At 42.1% G+C, this 18,421-nt stretch overlaps 1 protein-coding gene across 2 annotated transcripts in view; it reads left to right on the top strand.

The window, feature by feature from the left end:
* mccc2 (methylcrotonyl-CoA carboxylase subunit 2) overlaps positions 1-18,421 on the top strand; it is a 181,417-nt gene that overhangs the window by 10,213 nt on the left and 152,783 nt on the right. For both annotated transcript variants that reach the window (XM_059969286.1, XM_059969287.1), the window contains exons 2-4: positions 4,516-4,582; positions 6,926-7,010; positions 8,221-8,322. In XM_059969286.1, the coding sequence (XP_059825269.1) occupies positions 4,516-4,582; positions 6,926-7,010; positions 8,221-8,322 (254 nt within the window). The remainder of the gene's footprint in view (positions 1-4,515; positions 4,583-6,925; positions 7,011-8,220; positions 8,323-18,421) is intronic.

Raw genomic sequence — 18,421 nt, 5'->3', positions numbered from 1 at the left:
CAGCTGCATTTTTTAAAAAAAGCAGGGTTTTGTCTCCCATTACCAACTGTCTTGCTGGCAAGTACAGGTGGCCCCTGTTTTTCGAACGTTTGCTTTACGATAGCTCACTGTTACGAAAGACCTACATTAGTACCTGTTTTCGCTAACCGAAGAGGATTTTGGCTTTTACGATAAAAAAAGTTGTGCGGGCAGTTGTGTGCACATATGTGTATGTGCGTACACATATATGTACATATGCGTGTACGTGCTGATTTTTTTTCTCCAAATTGAATTTGGCTCGCTATCTTCCCGATTTGATAAGTGAAACTACACCATACATACAATATTCCTACTTTATATAGGCTGTATACTTATATCATTCCTGCTTTTACTATATGTTAGTGTTATTTTAGGTTTTTTATTTTATTTGGTATGATTGGGTAAGTTATTTTTTTGGGTCTGGGAATGCTCAAAAATTTTTCCCATATAAATTAATGGTAATTGCTTCTTCACTTTACGACAATTTGGCTTACAGTCAGGTTCATAGGAGCATTCTACCTTCGGATAGCGGAGGAAACTTGTATACAGTTTCTAGTAAATAAAATCGAAGATCTCAGAGCAAGGGTGCTGTAATAGAGGGACATTAGAACTGTGTTCATCCTTTATTTCACAGAATTCTGGTTAACCCTTTCCATACTGGACGCAGTGATTCAAATTGACGGGTTCACTATACACCGTTAGGTTAGGACTGTCGAGTCTCAAAAGCAGAGGTGGAGGTATATGCTTCATGATCAATTCCTGTTGATGCACAAATGTATTAGTGTTGTCCCACTTCTGCTCACCAGACCTGGGATATATTGCAGTTAAGTGCCAGCCATTTCTCTGGCCTCGGAGGATTTCTGGAATCGATTTGGTAGTGGTGTACATTCCAGCTGTGATCTGTGACGACCCTTCTTCCTATCATTCCTTCCCCTTCTCACCAACACTCCCAAGTTTTGTATCTAAATCAGTCACATAATGCAACAGACACAAAATGCTGGAGGAACTCAGCAGGCCAGGCAGAACCTATGGAAAGGAGTAAACAATCACTTCTTTCTTTATCCTCCTCTTTCACCCTCACCCACATCCCTTCCATTTTGCACATATCTGCCCTCACCCCATCCTCCTGTCACCCCACCAAGGATAGGGTTCCTCTAGCCCTCAGCTACCACCCCACCAGCCTTCGTGCCCTGCACATAATTCTCCTTAACTTCTGCTATCTCCAATTGGATCCCACATCTTTTCCTCCCCCACAATTTCTGCTTTCCATAGGGATCACTCCCGACGCGACTCCCTTGTCCATTTGTCCCTCCTCACTGGTTTCCCTCCTGGCAATTATCCTTGCAAGCAGAACAAGTGCCTCACTACGATTCAGGGTCCCAAATCATTAGATCATAATATATAGGAGGAGAATCTGAGGAAGTATATGCAGAATTAAAAGCACTAAAACCTAACTGACTTACTTGCAGCTTGGCTAATAATGTTGCAAAGTTAACCAATAAACAAAGAAGTGCTTGTTGCATGGGAAAGCTGCCAAGGATGGCTAGCAACAATCAGAGTGTGTATGTGATAACGAATGTATAACAACATCCCCATGCAGTACTCGGGGGCTCCCTTGACCTGCAGATTTTCCCATGCTCTGTGGTTCAACTGAGCAATGCAAGGTTGCTAATAAATAGTATGTACTTTTAAGTAAACTGTATTTAACAATTATTCCCTGGGTCTGAAACTAAAGTCCTCTGATAGAGAGCCAGATTGACAAATTTGGCCCATCAAGTCTGCCATTTCATCATGACTGATCCAGTTTTCATATTAGCCCCAATCTGCTGCCTTCTCTCCATATCCTTTCATGCCCTGATCCATCAAATGTCTATTAGCTACTACCTTAGATATACAGAGATTTGGCTTCCACAGCTGCCTTACGCAAAGAATTCCATGGATTCAACACTTTCTCTAATTAAATAATTTCCTCCTCATTTCCATTCTAAAAGAATGTCCCACTATTCTGAGGCTGTATCCTTTGGTCTTAGACACATCCATCATAGGAAACATCCTCTCCACGTGCACTCTATCAAGGCCTTTCACCATTCGATAGGTATGAATGAGGTCACTCCTCATTCTTCTGCATTCTAGTGAATAGAGTCCCAAACCATAAAGTGTTTTCATATGACAAGCCATTCAATGCTGGAATCATTTTTGTGAACCTCCATTTTCAGCATATCCATTCTAAAATAAGGAGTCCAAAACTGCTCCCAATACTCCAAGTGAGGCCTCATCAATGCTTCATAAAATCTTAACATTACAACCTTGCTTTTATAATCTGTTCACATTGAAATCAATGCCAACATCTCACCACAGATTCAACCCTACTGTACAAGTCCTGCCTTCACTGGAAGAGAGCTCAATGATCCAAAAATCTTATGCCCTCCTTCCTACACTAACGACATAGCCATGTATTGAACTGTGTAATTTTCCTAGTTCTGGCTTCACTGGTACGTCCTAAGATCACAACCCTGGAGGTCTTGCCCTTTAATTTAGCACCCATAACTCCCTGAAATTCCTATGACCTCTTCACTCATTTACCCAGGTCATTGGTACCTACATGGACCACGACGTCTGGCTTTTCACTCTCCCACCTAAGTATGCTGAGGACTTGATCCAAGATGTCCTGGACTCTGACACCCAGGAGGCAACACAGCATCTGGGAATCTTGTTCTCACCTACAGAGCCTTCTGTCCACTCCCCTAACTAACCAATCCTCTCTCACCACAGCATGCCTGTTCTCCCCCTTTCCCTTCCGATTCGCAGAGGCTGACTCAGTGCCAGAGACCTGACTATTGTGTATTTCCTCTTTTAGGTCAACCCTGCCCCAACATTATCCGAAGTGATATACCTGTTGTTGAGGGGAATGGCCACAGGGGTACTCTGATCCCTAACCCCTTTTCCCTTCCTGACTGTCATCCAGTTTCCTGTCACTTGCACTTGAAAAATGTGCCTACCTCTTTATATGTCCTATTTATCACCACTCAACATAGAAACATGGAAAACCTGAAGCACAACACAGACCCTTTGGCCCACAATGCTCTGCCGAACATGTACCTACTTAGAAATTACCTGAGGTTACCCATAACCCTCTATTTTTCTAAGCTCCATGTACCTATCCAGAGGTCTCTTAAAAGACCATATTGTATCCGACTCCACCGCCGTTGCCCGCAGCCCATTCCACACACTCACCACTCTGCGTAAAAAAAACTTACCCCTGACATATCCTCTGTACCTAAACTTATCCCTGACATCAACCTCCTGAATGATCTGGAGTTTATCCAGGACCAGCTCCAACTGCTTAACACTGATTATTAGAAGTTGCAGCTGCATGCAAACTGTCATTCCAGGTGAGGTGGCACTTCAGCTGTGAGTGTGCTTGGGTCAGCTACTGTATCTGTTGCCCCCGTGTTGCTTTTTGTATATTGGTGAGACCAGATGTAGATTGGCAAACTGCTTTCCTGAGCACCTACAGTCCATCCACCAGAGAAAATGGTCACACACTTCGTCTACTTCTTATTTCCATTACAACATGTCAGTTCAATGCCTCCTCTACTGCCGCAATGAGGCCACACTCAGGTTGGAGGAGGAACACCTTATATTCAGCTGGATAGACTCCAACCTGATGGCATAAACATCAATTTCTTGAACTTCTGGCAATTGACCCCTTCACCATTCCCTATTCCTGTTTCCTCTCTCACCTCATCTCCTTACCTGCCCATCACCTCTCCTTTTCCTTCTACCTGCTCTTATTAGATTCCTCTTCTCCGGCCCTTAATCTCTTTCACCAATCAACTTCCCAGCTCTTCACCCAACCCCTTTTCCGGATTCACCTGTCACCTTGTACTTCTTGATTGGCCTCTCAGTAGTGTCAGTCTTGTGAGTGTGAATGAATGTGGAAAAACACACCTACAGGCCAGGCAAAAACTATAAGAAGGACCTTTCATTTTCAGGTGCATTCCATAACAGAGCACCTCTCCAGTCCATTGATGCTGAATCTTTGGGTATTTATTTATTAGCGATAGTGAGGAACAGGCCCAGTGAGCCGTGCCACCCAGCAACCCACCCATTTAATCCCAACCTCATCACTGGCAATTTCCATAACCAATTAACATACTGACTGCTACATCCTTGGACTGTGGGAGAAAACTGGAGCACCCAGAAGAAGCTCAAGGGGAGAACGTACACCCTCCTTACAGATGGCGCTGGAATTGAACGCAGGACTCTGATGGCATGAGCTGTAGTCGTGTCATGCTGATGGCCAGGCTGCCATGGTGCCCTATGAGTTACTGTATGAACTTATCAGCAATGGCAATCTTTGCTGTGGAATGCAATTGTTTGTCACCTCACCTTGTCCAAGTTAAAAATACGCGTTATACATATGAATTACTGTAAAAGGCATTGTGTGAAAATAAACTTTCCAAGCTTATCCTCAGATCTCTGTTTACATTCAAGGAAAATCATGAAAGAATGAAGATATTAGTGGCAGAATTGAATGAACGAACAGAGAAAATCAGATTGGGTAAGTTTTCAAAATTGTAAAGTAAAACTGTTGCTATTCAATGAGTTTCCACATATTTAGTGAAAACTATTGAAATTCAGAGAAAGATTAGCTTTATTTGTCATATTTACATTGAACTGATGATACATAGAATGAAATGTGTTGTTTGTGTCAATGATCAACACAGTCTGAGGATGGGTTGGGGGCAGTCTCCAAATGTCATCACGCTTCTGGTGGTAGCATAGTGCGCCCAGAATGTACTAACCCTAAGTCAGACATCTTTGGACTGTAGAAAGAATTGGGAACCCATGCGGTTATAGAGGGTATGTACAAACTCCTTACAGACAAAGGTGGAAATAACCCCAGGCTGCTGGCTCTGTAAAGCGGTACACTACATTGCCATCTTCATGACATCACCCTGTGATTTTTTTTGGCCTAGCTATTTGTAGCTGAGACTGTGATTTGGAGCTTGCTGTGTGTAAAGATGGTGGAATGTAACATAAAGGGCTTCCTAGCCTTTTATAAAAATAATTGCAGGGCTTTGTGGGTAAAGCAGGGTGGTGAGACCAAGCATTGTGTTCTACTGAGAGCTGTGGATGAGTGGTGTCTGTCTTCTCTACTACTGCCTGTGTGGACGAGTGACGTGTGACTTCCCTGTACTGGTGTCTGTGTGGACAAGTGACGTGTGACTGTTCCCTGTACTGCTGTCTGTGTGGACAAGTGATGTGACAGTTCTCTGTATTACTGTCTCTGTGGATGAGTGACGTGTGACTGTTCCCTGTATTACTGTCTGTGTGGACGAGTGACGTGTGACTGTTCCCTGTATTGCTGTCTGTGTGGACGAGTGACATAACTGTTCCCTATACTGCTGTCTGTGTGGACGAGTGATGTGTGACTGTTCCCTGTACTGCTGTCTGTGTGGACAAGTGACGTGTGACTGTTCCCTGTACTGCTGTCTGTGTAGACAAGTGATGTGACAGTTCTCTGTATTACTGTCTCTGTGGATGAGTGACGTGTGACTGTTCCCTGTATTACTGTCTGTGTGGACGAGTGACGTGTGACTGTTCCCTGTATTGCTGTCTGTGTGGACGAGTGACATGTGACTGTTCCCTGTACTGCTGTCTGTGTGGACAAGTGATGTGACAGTTCTCTGTATTACTGTCTGAGTGGGTGAGTGACATGTGACTGTTCTCTGTACTGTGTTAGTTCTGGAGCATTCCTCCAACATGGTTAAGTCTGGACAATTCCCCTGAGCAAGTCAGGTTTTATGTCACTGAAAGGTGATTTTATGTTGCTTCCAGTATTTATTGATCTAGCTTTCGAGCTCAGATGATTGAACCCATATTAAGGGATGTTCACTTAGAGACAGGCATGAGTCTGTCACTGGGTTGATATGATTTTGAGTTGCATTCTGTGTTCTCATTTGTGGTTTGTGAACAGAACTTTACAGTGGACACTTCAGAGTATTTTTTTTATTTTTGAAGGACTTCTGTTCCCACTGGGCTATTTTGTTGAAAATTTTACAATAGCTGTTTTTGGTCATTTGCAAGATGAAAATACAATGGATTCTGGTTAATTGCGACACCAGAAAAATACATTTTGGCTGATTTAAGAGGCTGCCCTTATTAGCTGAGGTTTCATAGAAATAGTTAAAATGTATAAAAAAAAGCAAACTGAGTAACAAATTATGTATTTAAGTGAAATTTAATACAACTAGAACACTTCAGTATTATAAAACTGTGTTTTAGTTCCTAACAGTTATCAACAGAGGAATTCGTGCTATGTTCATTTGATTGACTGTAAATGAACAAAATCAGTGTAAGCATCTATTGCAGATAATGGACTGCCTTCATGCAATGCTTTCAACAGTTGCATCCTCCAAATCTACATTTTCATTGTAATATTCAAGATGACTGTGGATACCTTCAAGTTCTTTGTAGTCCCTAACTTGCTAAAGTACTAAAATTGTTTGATTTTTCACTCCCAGCGATTTCTGGCATCTCCAAGCCTAAATGTTTGAAACTGCAGTGCGCAAAACATTTCTGAATTTCTTACTACTTACTTCTTGGTCACTATCAGTGACAAAAATCACTGCTTTTTGAACACAAACGCACAGCACTGATGCTATTTAAAAACTGTTCGCTCTAAGCATGTGGTAGTGTCTAACCACCATACAAACACCTGTCCCAATTAAGCAATGTATTGTCCCAAATAAGTGAAGGGAATCCCAGCTATTTTCTTGATTAGTGTTTGTTCTTTAAAAGTTGTCCCAATGAGTGGCCCAGTGAACCGGAATCCACTGTATTCATTTTGACTTGTATGTCAAGTTACGTTTGTTACATTAACCTTTTATTTATGATACAGGGGGAGGAGAAAAGGCTCGGCAGAGGCACATGTCCCGAGGAAAGTTGCTTCCTAGAGAACGTATTGACCAATTGTTAGATCCGGGGTGAGTGAATGGTTTCTTCTCTGAAGGACAATATGTATTCACAGATTCTTACAATTGTGGGATCTGTCATGAGACTTCCCCTTTGTCTCAGTCTTGAGCAAGTCAAATAGAAGTAATCTAATTTAATATTTACATAAGCAATTAAATGCATTGTTCTAGCTGAACACCTTCTGTAAAATACTTTTAGATTACCTGTTTCTCATTAGGCACAACATAAAACAAGTACTTTCATTTCTTTTAAAAGCAGATCTAAATTTCTATGAATTAATAAACAGATTTATGGTGCAGATAATATATGAAGAATTTTCTGTTTCCTTCTCAGGTTTGTTGTTTAGGAATATAGCTGCTCAATTTTATTAAAAATATGTATGTAAAATTGTAATTCATGGCAATCTCATGATGCATTAGATGTTTATTTGACATAAGAATTGAGTATCAGTCATGTACAGAAGAATGCAAAGATACTTGTACAATGAAAAGCCTCAAGACAAATACAGTTGAGGATAATCAGTTTATTATTGAAAACTCAGCAAAATTTAGCTTCTTCTCATGAGTTAGTACTTTTTTCAAATAACCAATGCTTGGAGACATGACTAGAATAGGTAATCAGAATATTCTTTGATAGTTATAAATATACAAAAGCTTTCTTAAAGTTTCTCAGGGAAGGGAGGCTGATGTTTGTCACCAGTCCCCAATATTGTTCACATTGCCATGGATCTTCTTTTTACCTTCAAATTACCATTATGTTCAAATTTAACATTAATATGCCCGTAAATAAAACCATTATTTAAATATTTCTTCTATCAAGTTTTGTTGTGATTCAAGTTTCACACTTTCAGAAAGAATACCTGTATTGTTTTTGCCCTGAGAATATATTGATGCAGTGAATGAAAATAAAGATTTGGTGTGCATTGGACTTCTAATTCCATCATAATTTTGGTCTTTCACTGAAACAAAGGAGTCTTAAATCATTGAGGTATGTGCTTATTTAGTAATGGAGGTGCAGTGTAGAAGTGTACCCATACCTGAACAAGCCTGTGTAACACTGCATCAATGAGTTACTCTAAAAGATGCTCACTACTGTGTTTGTAATAACCATTGTGTCGCATTGTAGGGCAGGCTCCTACAGGAAGCATATTATCCAGGCAGGGTGTTACCAGTGAAAAGTACCATAGAATTACTTTTGTGTTAAACTTGTTTGGTTTGCCAGGTCACCTTTCCTGGAGTTTTCCCAGTTTGCGGGTTACCAGCTGTACGGGGATGAGGAGGTGCCTGCGGGAGGCATCATTACAGGCATCGGAAGTGTATCGGGGTAAGCTTCATTTTCCCAACTGCTTCCTGTATGGAAGACTGAAGTGGAAGGTAGGTAACTGGTGGAAAATTAATCTGTGTCCTGATGGCTATGATGAAACAGTTTTGTGCTCAGAAACTAGAACAATTTTCATGTTACACAGACAGGAGAATTTAACATACAGGGTTCTAGGAGCTCAAAAGAGGATGAGCAGTTAGGGAAAAACTTGTAGAAATTTTACACCCAGGAAAGCAGAGGGGAAAAGATCAGATCTTAGTTTATATAGATCATAAAATAATACAGCAGTAGTTAGGCTATTTGGCCCACAATGTTGTGTTGTTCTTGATGCCAGTTTGTACTAAATGTCTAGTGAAAGATCTTTGCCTGAAACATTGACTGCTTAGTTCCTATCATGGTTGCTACCTGATTTGCTGAGTTCCTCCAGCATTTTATGTGTGTTGCTCTGGATTTCCAACATCTGCAGAATCTCTTATGTTTTTACTAAATGTTCCTCTTCTTCATATCATCCATATCCCTCTATTCCCTTTATATTCATGAATTTCACTTCATTATTAACATGTGAAATGCTTAATTTCCACCTGCAGCTTATAGTTTACTAAACATAAAAGACTAAGAAATCTTTTCAGAAAGTATTTTTTTTAATTATTTCTGTCCTTTGTATTCACATGAGCAGGAACTGTGGAAGAAGGGCGTTATTGAAATGTTGCAGAAGAACATTAGACCATAAAGAGGTAGAGTTGAGCAAATTTATGGGCCTGAAGATAGCTAAGTCCCCAGGTCCTGATGGAATGCATCCCAGGGTACTGAAAGAAATGGCAGAAGTTATAGTCAAGGCTTGGTGATGATTTACCAAAATTCTCTGCACTCTGGGCAGATCATGGCAGATTGGAAGGTGGCAAATGTCACACCACTGTTCAAAAAAGGATGTAAGCAAGGGCAAGTAACTGTAGGCCAGTTAGTTTAACATCTAGTTGGGAAAATACTTGAAGCTATTATTAAAGATGAAATAGCAAGGCATCTGGAAAGAAAAGGATCCATCAGGGAGATGCAGCTTGGATTCAGCAAGAGCATTTGACAGACTTTCTGGAGCTCTTTGAGGATATAACAAACGCAGTGGATGGTGGGGGGTACAGATGGATATTATTTACTTGGATTTCCAGAAGGTGTTCGATAAGGTGCCATGTAAAAGCTTAATCCATAAGATAAGGATGCATAGAGTTGGGGGTGATGTATTAGCAAGGTTAGAGGATCAGTTAACTAATAGAAAGCAGAGAGTTGGGATGCATGGGTATTACTGTGGTTGGCAATCAGTGGTGAGCAGTGTGCCGCTGGATCCACAGCTGTTCACGATATACATTAACAATCTGGAAGAGGGCACCGAGTGTATTGTATATAAGTTTGCTGATGACACTAAATTGAGTGGAAAAGCAAATAGTGCAGAAGATACGGAGAGTCTGCAAAGAGATATAGATAGGTTAAGTAAGTGGGCAAGGGTCTGGCAGATGAAGTACAATGTTGATAAATGCGAGGTCATCCATTTGGAAGGAAAAATGAAAGAGCAGATTGTTACTTAAATGGTAAAAATACTGCAGCATGCTGATGTGCAAAGGAATTGGGAGTGCTTTTGCATGAATCACATAAGGCTGGTTTTCAGGTGCAGCAGGCTTTCAAGAAGGCAAATGGAATATTGGCCTTCATTGCTAGAGGGATTGAATTTAAGAGCAGGGAGGTTATGCTGTAATTGTATAGGGTACTAGTGAGGCTGCACCTGGAGTACTGCGTCCATTTCTGGTCTCCTTGCTTGAGGAAGGATATACTGGTTGGAGGCAGTGCAGAGAAGGTTCTCCAGGTTGATTCCAGAGATGAGGAGGTTAGACTATGAGGAGAGATTGAGTCTCCTGGGACTGTGCTCACTGGAATTCAGAAGAATGAGGGGAGATCTGGTAGAAGCATGAAATTATGAAAGGGATAGATAAGACAGAGGCAGTAAAGTTGTTTCCACTGGTAGGTTAGACTAGAACTAGGAGACCTAGCCTCAAGATGCAGGGGAGTAGATTTAGGATGGAGATGAGGAGGAACTGTTTTTCCCAGAGGTGGTGAATCTGTGGAATTCTCTGCCCAATGAAGCAGTGAAGGCTACCTCTGTAAATATATTTAAAACAAGGTTGGATAGATCTTTGCATAGTAGGGGAATTAAGAATTATGGGGGAAAAAGGCAGGTAGGCGGAGATGAGTCCATGGCCAGATCAGCCATGATCTTATTGAATGGCGGAATAGGCTTGACAGGAGAGATGGCCTCCTCCTGCTCCTGCTTATGTTCTTATGTAAGACCTTGAATTAGGAGCAGAGTTAGGCTACGTAGCCCATCTAGTTGCACTCCATTCCATCATGGCTGATTTATTATCCCCCTCAACCCCATTCTCCCGCCTTGTCCCTGTAACATTTGACACCTGGCTAATCAGGAACCTATCAAGCTCCACTTTAAATGTACCTAATGATTTGGCCTCCATAGCTGTCCAAGACAATGGATTCCACAAATTCAACACCCTCTGGCTAAAAGGACGTCCCTCTGTTCTGAGGCTGTGCACTCTGGTTCTATACTCCCCCACTATAAGATAACCTTCTCTCCACTTCCACTCTATTTGGGCCTTTCAAAATTCAATATTCGATAAGTTTCAGTGAAACCGTCCCCCTCCATTCTCCCAAACATTAAACCATGGGCATAGGCCCATTGGGTCTGCTCCACTGTTCCATCATGGCGGATTTATTATCCTTCACAACCGTATTCTCCTGCCTTCCCCCTACAGCCTTTAAAAACACCTAGCCTTCAGTCTTGAGTAATTTACCTCTGTGTGCTGCTTTCTGGTCTTCTCGTGCAGTCATGTCTGGTCAAATGAAATTATAGAATATCGAGGTCCATAGTATTCAGACGTAGTAACTGAGGAGAGTACTTGGGGGAGTGAGGTCTATGTTGTCCTGTGGATTTTAAGATGAGAAGAGACAGATGGAATACACTATATGGTCACGCACTGTGGCAGAAAGATTAAAGATGTAGGCTACTTTTAAAATAGGGAGTAAGTTCTGAAATAGCAGATGCAGAGGGATTTGGGAGTCCTTGTGCAGGTTAATTCGAAGAACTCTTAACAGATTTGTCAGGCAAGATTTCCCTTTACAGGAATCATGCTGACTTTCACTTATTTTACCATTAGTTTCCAAGTAACCTGAAACCTCACCCTTAATATTGGACTCCCAACACTTTTCCAACCACTGAGGTTAGGCTAACTGCCCTATAATTTCCTTTCTTTTGTCTTCCTCTCTCCTTCAAGAGTGGAGTGACATTTGCAATTTTCCAGTCCTCTGGAACCAACCCAGCATGAAGTGATTCTTGAAAGATCATGACCAGTGCATCCGTTATCTCTTCAGCATCTTCTCTCAAGACTCTGGGATGTAGTCCATCTGGCCCAGGTGACTTATCCACCTTAAGACCTTTGAGTTTGTGTAGCACTTTTTCCTTTGTAATAGCAATGTCACTCACTCCTGCTCCCTGACACCTACGGACCTCTGGCACACTGCTGGTGTCTTCCACAGTAAAGACTTGTGTAAATTCATCTGTCATTTCTTTGACCCCCATTACTAACTCACCAGCATCATTTTCCAGTGGTCCAATTTTGACACTCACCTCTCTCTTACTCTTTATATAACTGAGAAAACTTTTAGTATCCTGCTTTATATTATTGGCTTGTTTGCCCTCACATATAGTCTTTTCTCCTTCTTAAGGCTTTTTTCGTTGGAATTTGAAAACTTCCCAATCATCTGACTTCCCACTCACTTTTTTTACATTATATACCCTTTCCTTGGCTTTTATTCCTTTGTCAGCCACGGTTGCCTATCCCTGCCATTTAAGAACTTCTTCCTCTGTGGGACATATCTATCCTGCGTCTTGTGAACTATTCCCAGAAACCTCTGCCACCTCTTCTCTGCTGTCATCCCGGCCAATATCCCCCTCCAATCCACCTGGGCAAGCTCCTCTCTTACATCTCTGTAATTCCCTTTATTCCATTGTGATACTGATACATGTGAGTTGTGCTTCCTCCTCTCAACTTGCAATATGAATGTTGCGATCACTGTTTCCTAAGTGTTCCTTTACCTCCCTCGTAAAATCTGGATTATTACACAACCCCCAATTTAAGATAACCTTTCTCTGGGTAGGCTGAAGCACAAGCTGCTCTAAAAAAACCACCTCATAAGTATTCAACAAATTCCTTCTCTTATGATCTGATACCAATCTGATTTTCCCAATCCCCTTGCATATTGAAGTCCCCATTACTATTGTGTCATGACCCTTATTACATGCTTTTTCCAGCTCCCTTTGTAATCTCAACCCCACATCCTGGCTACTATTTGGAGGTCTATGTATTATTCCCATAATAGTATTTTTTATCCTTGCAGTTTCTAACTCCACCCACAAAGATTCAACGTTCTCTGACCTTATGTCACCTCTTTCTAAAGATGTAATTCCATCTCTTACCAACAGAGCCAGGCCATCACCCCTGCCTTCCTGCCTGGCCTTTTTGATACAAAGTATATCCTTTGATATTAGGCTTCTAATGATGATTTTCTTGCAGCAACATCATACTGACCAATCTCTAATTGCGCCACGAATTCGTTCATTTTATTCCAAATGCTACGTCCATTTACATTCAGCACCTTCAATCCTCATTCTTCATCCTTTTGAATTTGCCTTTGTGATATAATTTAACTCTTTGCACTATCTGCATTTGTACCCAATCATTGGCTCGCACTTCCTTACATCCATCATCTACTTGTAAACCTGCAAGCTCATTGTCAGCTCTATCATACTGGTTCCCATTCCCCTGCCATATTAGTTTGAACTAGTGCAAGCCAGTGCTGACATTCTGACATGTCAGTCCATGGCCTCCGCGTCTGTCAAGTTGGAGGAGCAACGCCTTGTATTCCGTCTGGGTAACCTCCAACCTGATGGCTGATGGCATGATCATCGATTTCTCAAACTCCGACAATGCTCCCTCCCCACCACCTCATTCACCATTCTCCATTGCTATTTCCCTCTCTCACCTTATCTCCTTACTTGCCCATCACATCCCTCTGGTGCTCCTTCCCATTTTCATTCTTTCATGGTCTTCTGTCCTCACCTATCAGATTCCCCATTCTCCAGCCCTGTATCTATTTCACTAATCAACTTCCCAGCTCTTTACTTCACCTCTCCCCCAACCAATTTCACCTAACACCTTGTGTTTTTTTCCTCCCCTCCCGCACCTTCTAACTCTGTGATTCCTCATTTTTTTTCCCCCTCCAGTCCTGATTAAAGGTCTCGGCCTGAAACGTTGACTATACTCTCTTCCATAGACACTGCCTGGCTTGCTGAGTTCCTGAGCATTTTGTACGTGTTGCTTGGTTTTCCAGCATCTGCAGATTTTCTCTTGTTTGTGATTGGACATATTTTCTTTCCCTCAGTATCCATGGGTAAAACCGCTATCATGAGTATAATCTCACCTGAAAAGAGTATCAATATTGAATATATACTGTTGAAGTCAGAAGTTTACATACACTTTAGCCAAATACATTTAAACTCAGTTTTTCACAGTTCCTGACATTTAATCCTAGAGAACATTCCCAGTCTTAGGTCAGTTAGGATCACTATTTTAAGAATGTGAAATGTCAGAATAGTAGAGAGAATGATTTATTTCAGCTTTTATTTCTTTCATCACATTCCCAGTGGGTTAGAAGTTTACATACACTTTGTTAGTATTTGGTAGCATTGCCTTTAAATTGCTTAACTTGGGTCAAACGTTTTGGGTAGCCTTCCACAAGCTTCTCACAATAAGCTGCTGGAATTTTGTTTCATTTCTCCAGAAGGAACTGGTGTAACTGAGTCAGGTTTAGGCCTTCTTGCTTGCACACGCTTTTTCAGTTCTGCCCACAAATTTTCTATTGGATTGAGGTCAGGGCTTTGTGATGGCCACTTCAATACCTTGACTTTGTTGTCCTTAAGCAATTTTGCCACAACTTTGGAGGTATGCTTGGGGTCATTGTCCATTTGGAAGACCCATTTTGCAACCGAGCTTTAACTTCCTGGCGGATGTCTTGAGATGTTGCTTCAATATATCCACATAATTTTCCTTCCTCATGATGCCATTTATTTTGTGAAGTGCACCAGTCCCTCCTGCAGCAAAGCACCCCCACAACATGATTCTGCCACCTGTCAGGCAGGTGAGAAACTGCTAGAAAATTCAGCAGTCTAATGAACAAGGATGCAATTAAAAGAGAGATCACTCTGACTTGGTTCTGATAACACTTTTAATTGTAACCTTGAGAGAGAGAGAGAGTATGGTGCCAGCTGAGACACGAGTTGGGAAGTCGCCATGGTAACAGCTCAGAGCAGTTGAGCTAATGGACGGTTGGAATTCCGGATGGAATATAAAAGTTGAGGCATTGGTCTGATAATGGCAGAGGAGGCATGACACGGGAGAAGTGCGGAAGCGACCCGAGAAACCACTGGTGGAGTTTAAGACCACCACAAGGGTGGAGGCCACGGACCAATTAATTTTGACCTGTGATTACCAGTGTGGTTAAGAGCTTTTTTGCTTGTGGGGGGGGGGGGTCTGCTGGTGGTGAACCCGTGCTGTTGGTTAGTAGACCGTTCCCTAGAAGGGGCTCTGTCCGTCTGTGTCTTGTGTGGGGTTCACATGAAGTGACTCTAAAGACTTCGGAAGCAAGAACAGCTAAAGCTGCCAATTTAAACAACGACTCAATTAATTCTCTCTTTCTCTCCATTAATTCAACTCGATGCAACACAAAGTGAATTGAACTGCTTAAACTTACCTGACACCGTAAGACTGATATCTACTTCTGGGACTTTTTTTTTGTATCCACACACACATTTGCGGAGATATATATATAATAATTTATAACCTGTATCATATTATCTGGTTTTAATGATATTAATTCATAATAGAAATAAATATAGTCTTAATTTATAGTAAACCAGATTCCAGGTATGTTCCATTTTTTGATTGTCCTCTTCAACTTGTCACGGGATTCATGACGCCCCCCCCCACGCTTCACAGTTGGGATGGTGTTCTTCGGCTTGCAAGCCTCACCTTTTTTCCTCTAAACATAACGATGATCATTATAGCCAAACAGTTCAATTTTTGTTTCATCAGACCAGAGGACAGTTCTCCAAGTAGTAAGATCTTTGTCCCCATGTGCACTTGCAAACTGTAGTCTGGCCTTTTTATCATGGTTTTGGAGCAGTGGCTTCTTCCTTGCTGAGCAGCCTTTCAGGTTATGTCAATATAGTACTCTTTTTTGATTATGATTATGCACATAATAGAATGATTATGCACATTAATACGAGGCTGAGAGCATGGTGCAGGAAGGAAGGGTTCAGGTTTTTGGATAATTGGTCTTTGTTCCAGGGACATTGGGATCTGTTTCGAAGGGACGGTCTACATCTGAACCGGAGGGGTACTAGCATTCTTGCAGGAGTGTTTGCCAGTGCTGCTCGGGGGGGTTTAAACTAGATGTGCAGGGGGCAGGGATCCAGATCCAGAGGGTTGGTCAGAAGGAGCATGGGATTAAATGTGTAGAAGGTTTGGGTAATCTTGAGAAGATCATCAAAATTCAGGGTGCAATTAGCCCGATGGAAGTTCAAGGAGCTGGGTTAGGTACAGTAGACAGTCTTTTAAGCAAAGAGAGGAGGAATGGGCTAAGAATTCTATACTTGAATGCACGTAGTGTCAGAAATAAGACAGATGAGCTTGAAGCTCAGATGGAAATGGGGAACTACGATATTGTTGGGATAACGGAGACATGGCTGCAAGGGGATCAGGCCTGGAAATTGAGTGTACCAGGGTATACGTGCTATCGTAGAGACAGAAATATGGGAAGAGGGGGTGGGGTGGCCCTGTTGGTAAGGAATGAGATACAGTCCTTAGCAAGAGGTGACTTAGGAACAGGGGAAGTAGAGTCTGTGTGGATTGAGCTGAGGAACAGCAAGGGTAAAAAGACCCTAATGGGTGTTGTGTACAGGCCCCCAAACAGTAGCGTGGATATTGGGTACAAGTTGATTAGGGAGTTAACATTGGCATGTGCTAAAGGTAATGCAGTCGTTATGGGAGATTTCAACATGCAGGTGAACTGGGAGAATCAGGTAGGTGCTGGACCCCAGGATAGGGAGTTTGTGGAGTGTCTAAGGGATGTATTTTTGGAACAGCTTGTGCTTGAGCCAACCAGGAACGAGGCTATTTTGGACTTGGTGATGTGTAATGAACAGGAATTGATAAGTGATTTTGAAGTAAAGGAGCCATTAGGAAGTAGTGATTATAACATGATAAGTTTTTATCTACAATTTGAGAGGGATAGGGGCAGATCAGAGGTGTCAGTGTTGCAATTAAATAAAGGAGACTACGGAGCCATGAGGGAAGAGCTGGCCAAAGTTAAATGGGCGAATGCCCTGGCAGGAAAGACAGTGGATCAGCAGTGGCAGATATTCTTGGGCATAATACAAAAGATGCAAAAGCAGTTCATTCCAATGAGAAGGAAGGATTCAAAGAGGGGGAAGGGGCCACAGTGGTTGACAAAGGAAGTCAGAGATTGTATAGCATTAAAGAAAAAGAAGTATGACAGGGCTAAGATGAGTGGGAATACAGATGATTGGGAAAGTTTTAAGGAGCAGCAGATCTTAACTAAAACAGCAATACGGAGAGAAAGAATCAGGTATGAGCTCAGTCTAGCCAGGAATATAAAAGGGGATAGCAAAAGCTTTTTTTAGCTATGTGAAGAGAAAGAAGATAGTTAAGAACAACGTTGGCCCCTTGAAGAATGAATTGGGAGAAATTGTTATGGGAAACAGGGAAATGGCAACAGAATTTAATGCGTACTTTAGATCTGTCTTCACCAGGAGGACACAAGCAATCTCCCAGATGTATGGATGGGCCAGGGTCATAAGATATCAGAGGAATTGAGACAGATTGACATTAGGAAAGAAACTGTGATGAGTAGACTGGTAGGACTGAAGGCTAATAAATCCCCGGGTCCAGATGGTCTGCATCCGAGGGTTCTAAAAGAGGTGGCTCAGGAAATTGCGGATGCATTGGTAATCATTTTCCAATGTTCCTTAGATTCAGGATCAGTTCCTGAAGGTTGGAGAGTGGCTAATGTTATCCCACTTTTCAAGAAGGGAGGGAAGGAGAAAACGGAGAACTATCGCCCTGTTAGCCTAACGTCAGTCGTGGGGAAGATGCTTGAGTCCATTATTAAGGACGAAATAGTGGCACATCTAGATGGCAGAAATAGGATTAGGCCGAGCCAGCATGGATTTACCAAGGGCAAATCATGCTTGACTAATCTGTTGGGAGTTTTTTGGGGGTGTAACAAGGATGTTAGACGAGGGTAAGCCAGTGGATGTAGTGTACCTAGATTTTCAGAAGGCATTCAATAAGGTGCCACATAGGAGATTGGTGAGTAAAATCAGAGCTCATGGCATTGGGGGCAGGGTTTCAACATGGATAGAAAACTGGTTGGCAGATAGAAAGCAAAGGGTAGCAGTGAATGGGTGTTTCTCGGACTGGCTGGAGGTGACTAGTGGGGTACCACAGGGCTCTGTATTGGGACCACAGCTCTTTACGATTTATGTCAATGATTTAGATGAGGGCATTGAAAACTATATCAGCAAGTTTGCTGACGATACTAAACTGGGTGGCAGTGTGACATGCGAAGAGGACGTTAGGAGAATACAGGGTGACTTGGATAGGCTGGGTGAGTGGGCAGATACTTGGCAGATGTCATTCAATGTGAATAAATGTGAAGTTATCCACTTTGGAAGCAGGAACAAGAGGGCAGAGTATTGTCTGAACGGTGTAGAGTTAGGTAAGGGAGAAATGCAAAGAGACCTAGGAGTCCTAGTTCACCAGTCAATGAAGGTGAATGAGCAAGTGCAACAGGCAGTGAAGAGGGCAAATGGAATGTTGGCCTTTGTTACAAGGGGAATTGAATACAAGAGCAAGGATGTCCTTTTGCATTTGTACAGGGCCCTGGTGAGACCACACCTGGAATATTG

The sequence above is a fragment of the Hypanus sabinus genome, chromosome 5 (assembly GCF_030144855.1).
Source record: "Hypanus sabinus isolate sHypSab1 chromosome 5, sHypSab1.hap1, whole genome shotgun sequence".
Taxonomy (NCBI): Eukaryota; Metazoa; Chordata; class Chondrichthyes; order Myliobatiformes; family Dasyatidae; genus Hypanus; species Hypanus sabinus.
Note: the sequence above shows the minus strand (reverse complement) of the source record. Positions and strands in the feature narration are given on the sequence as shown.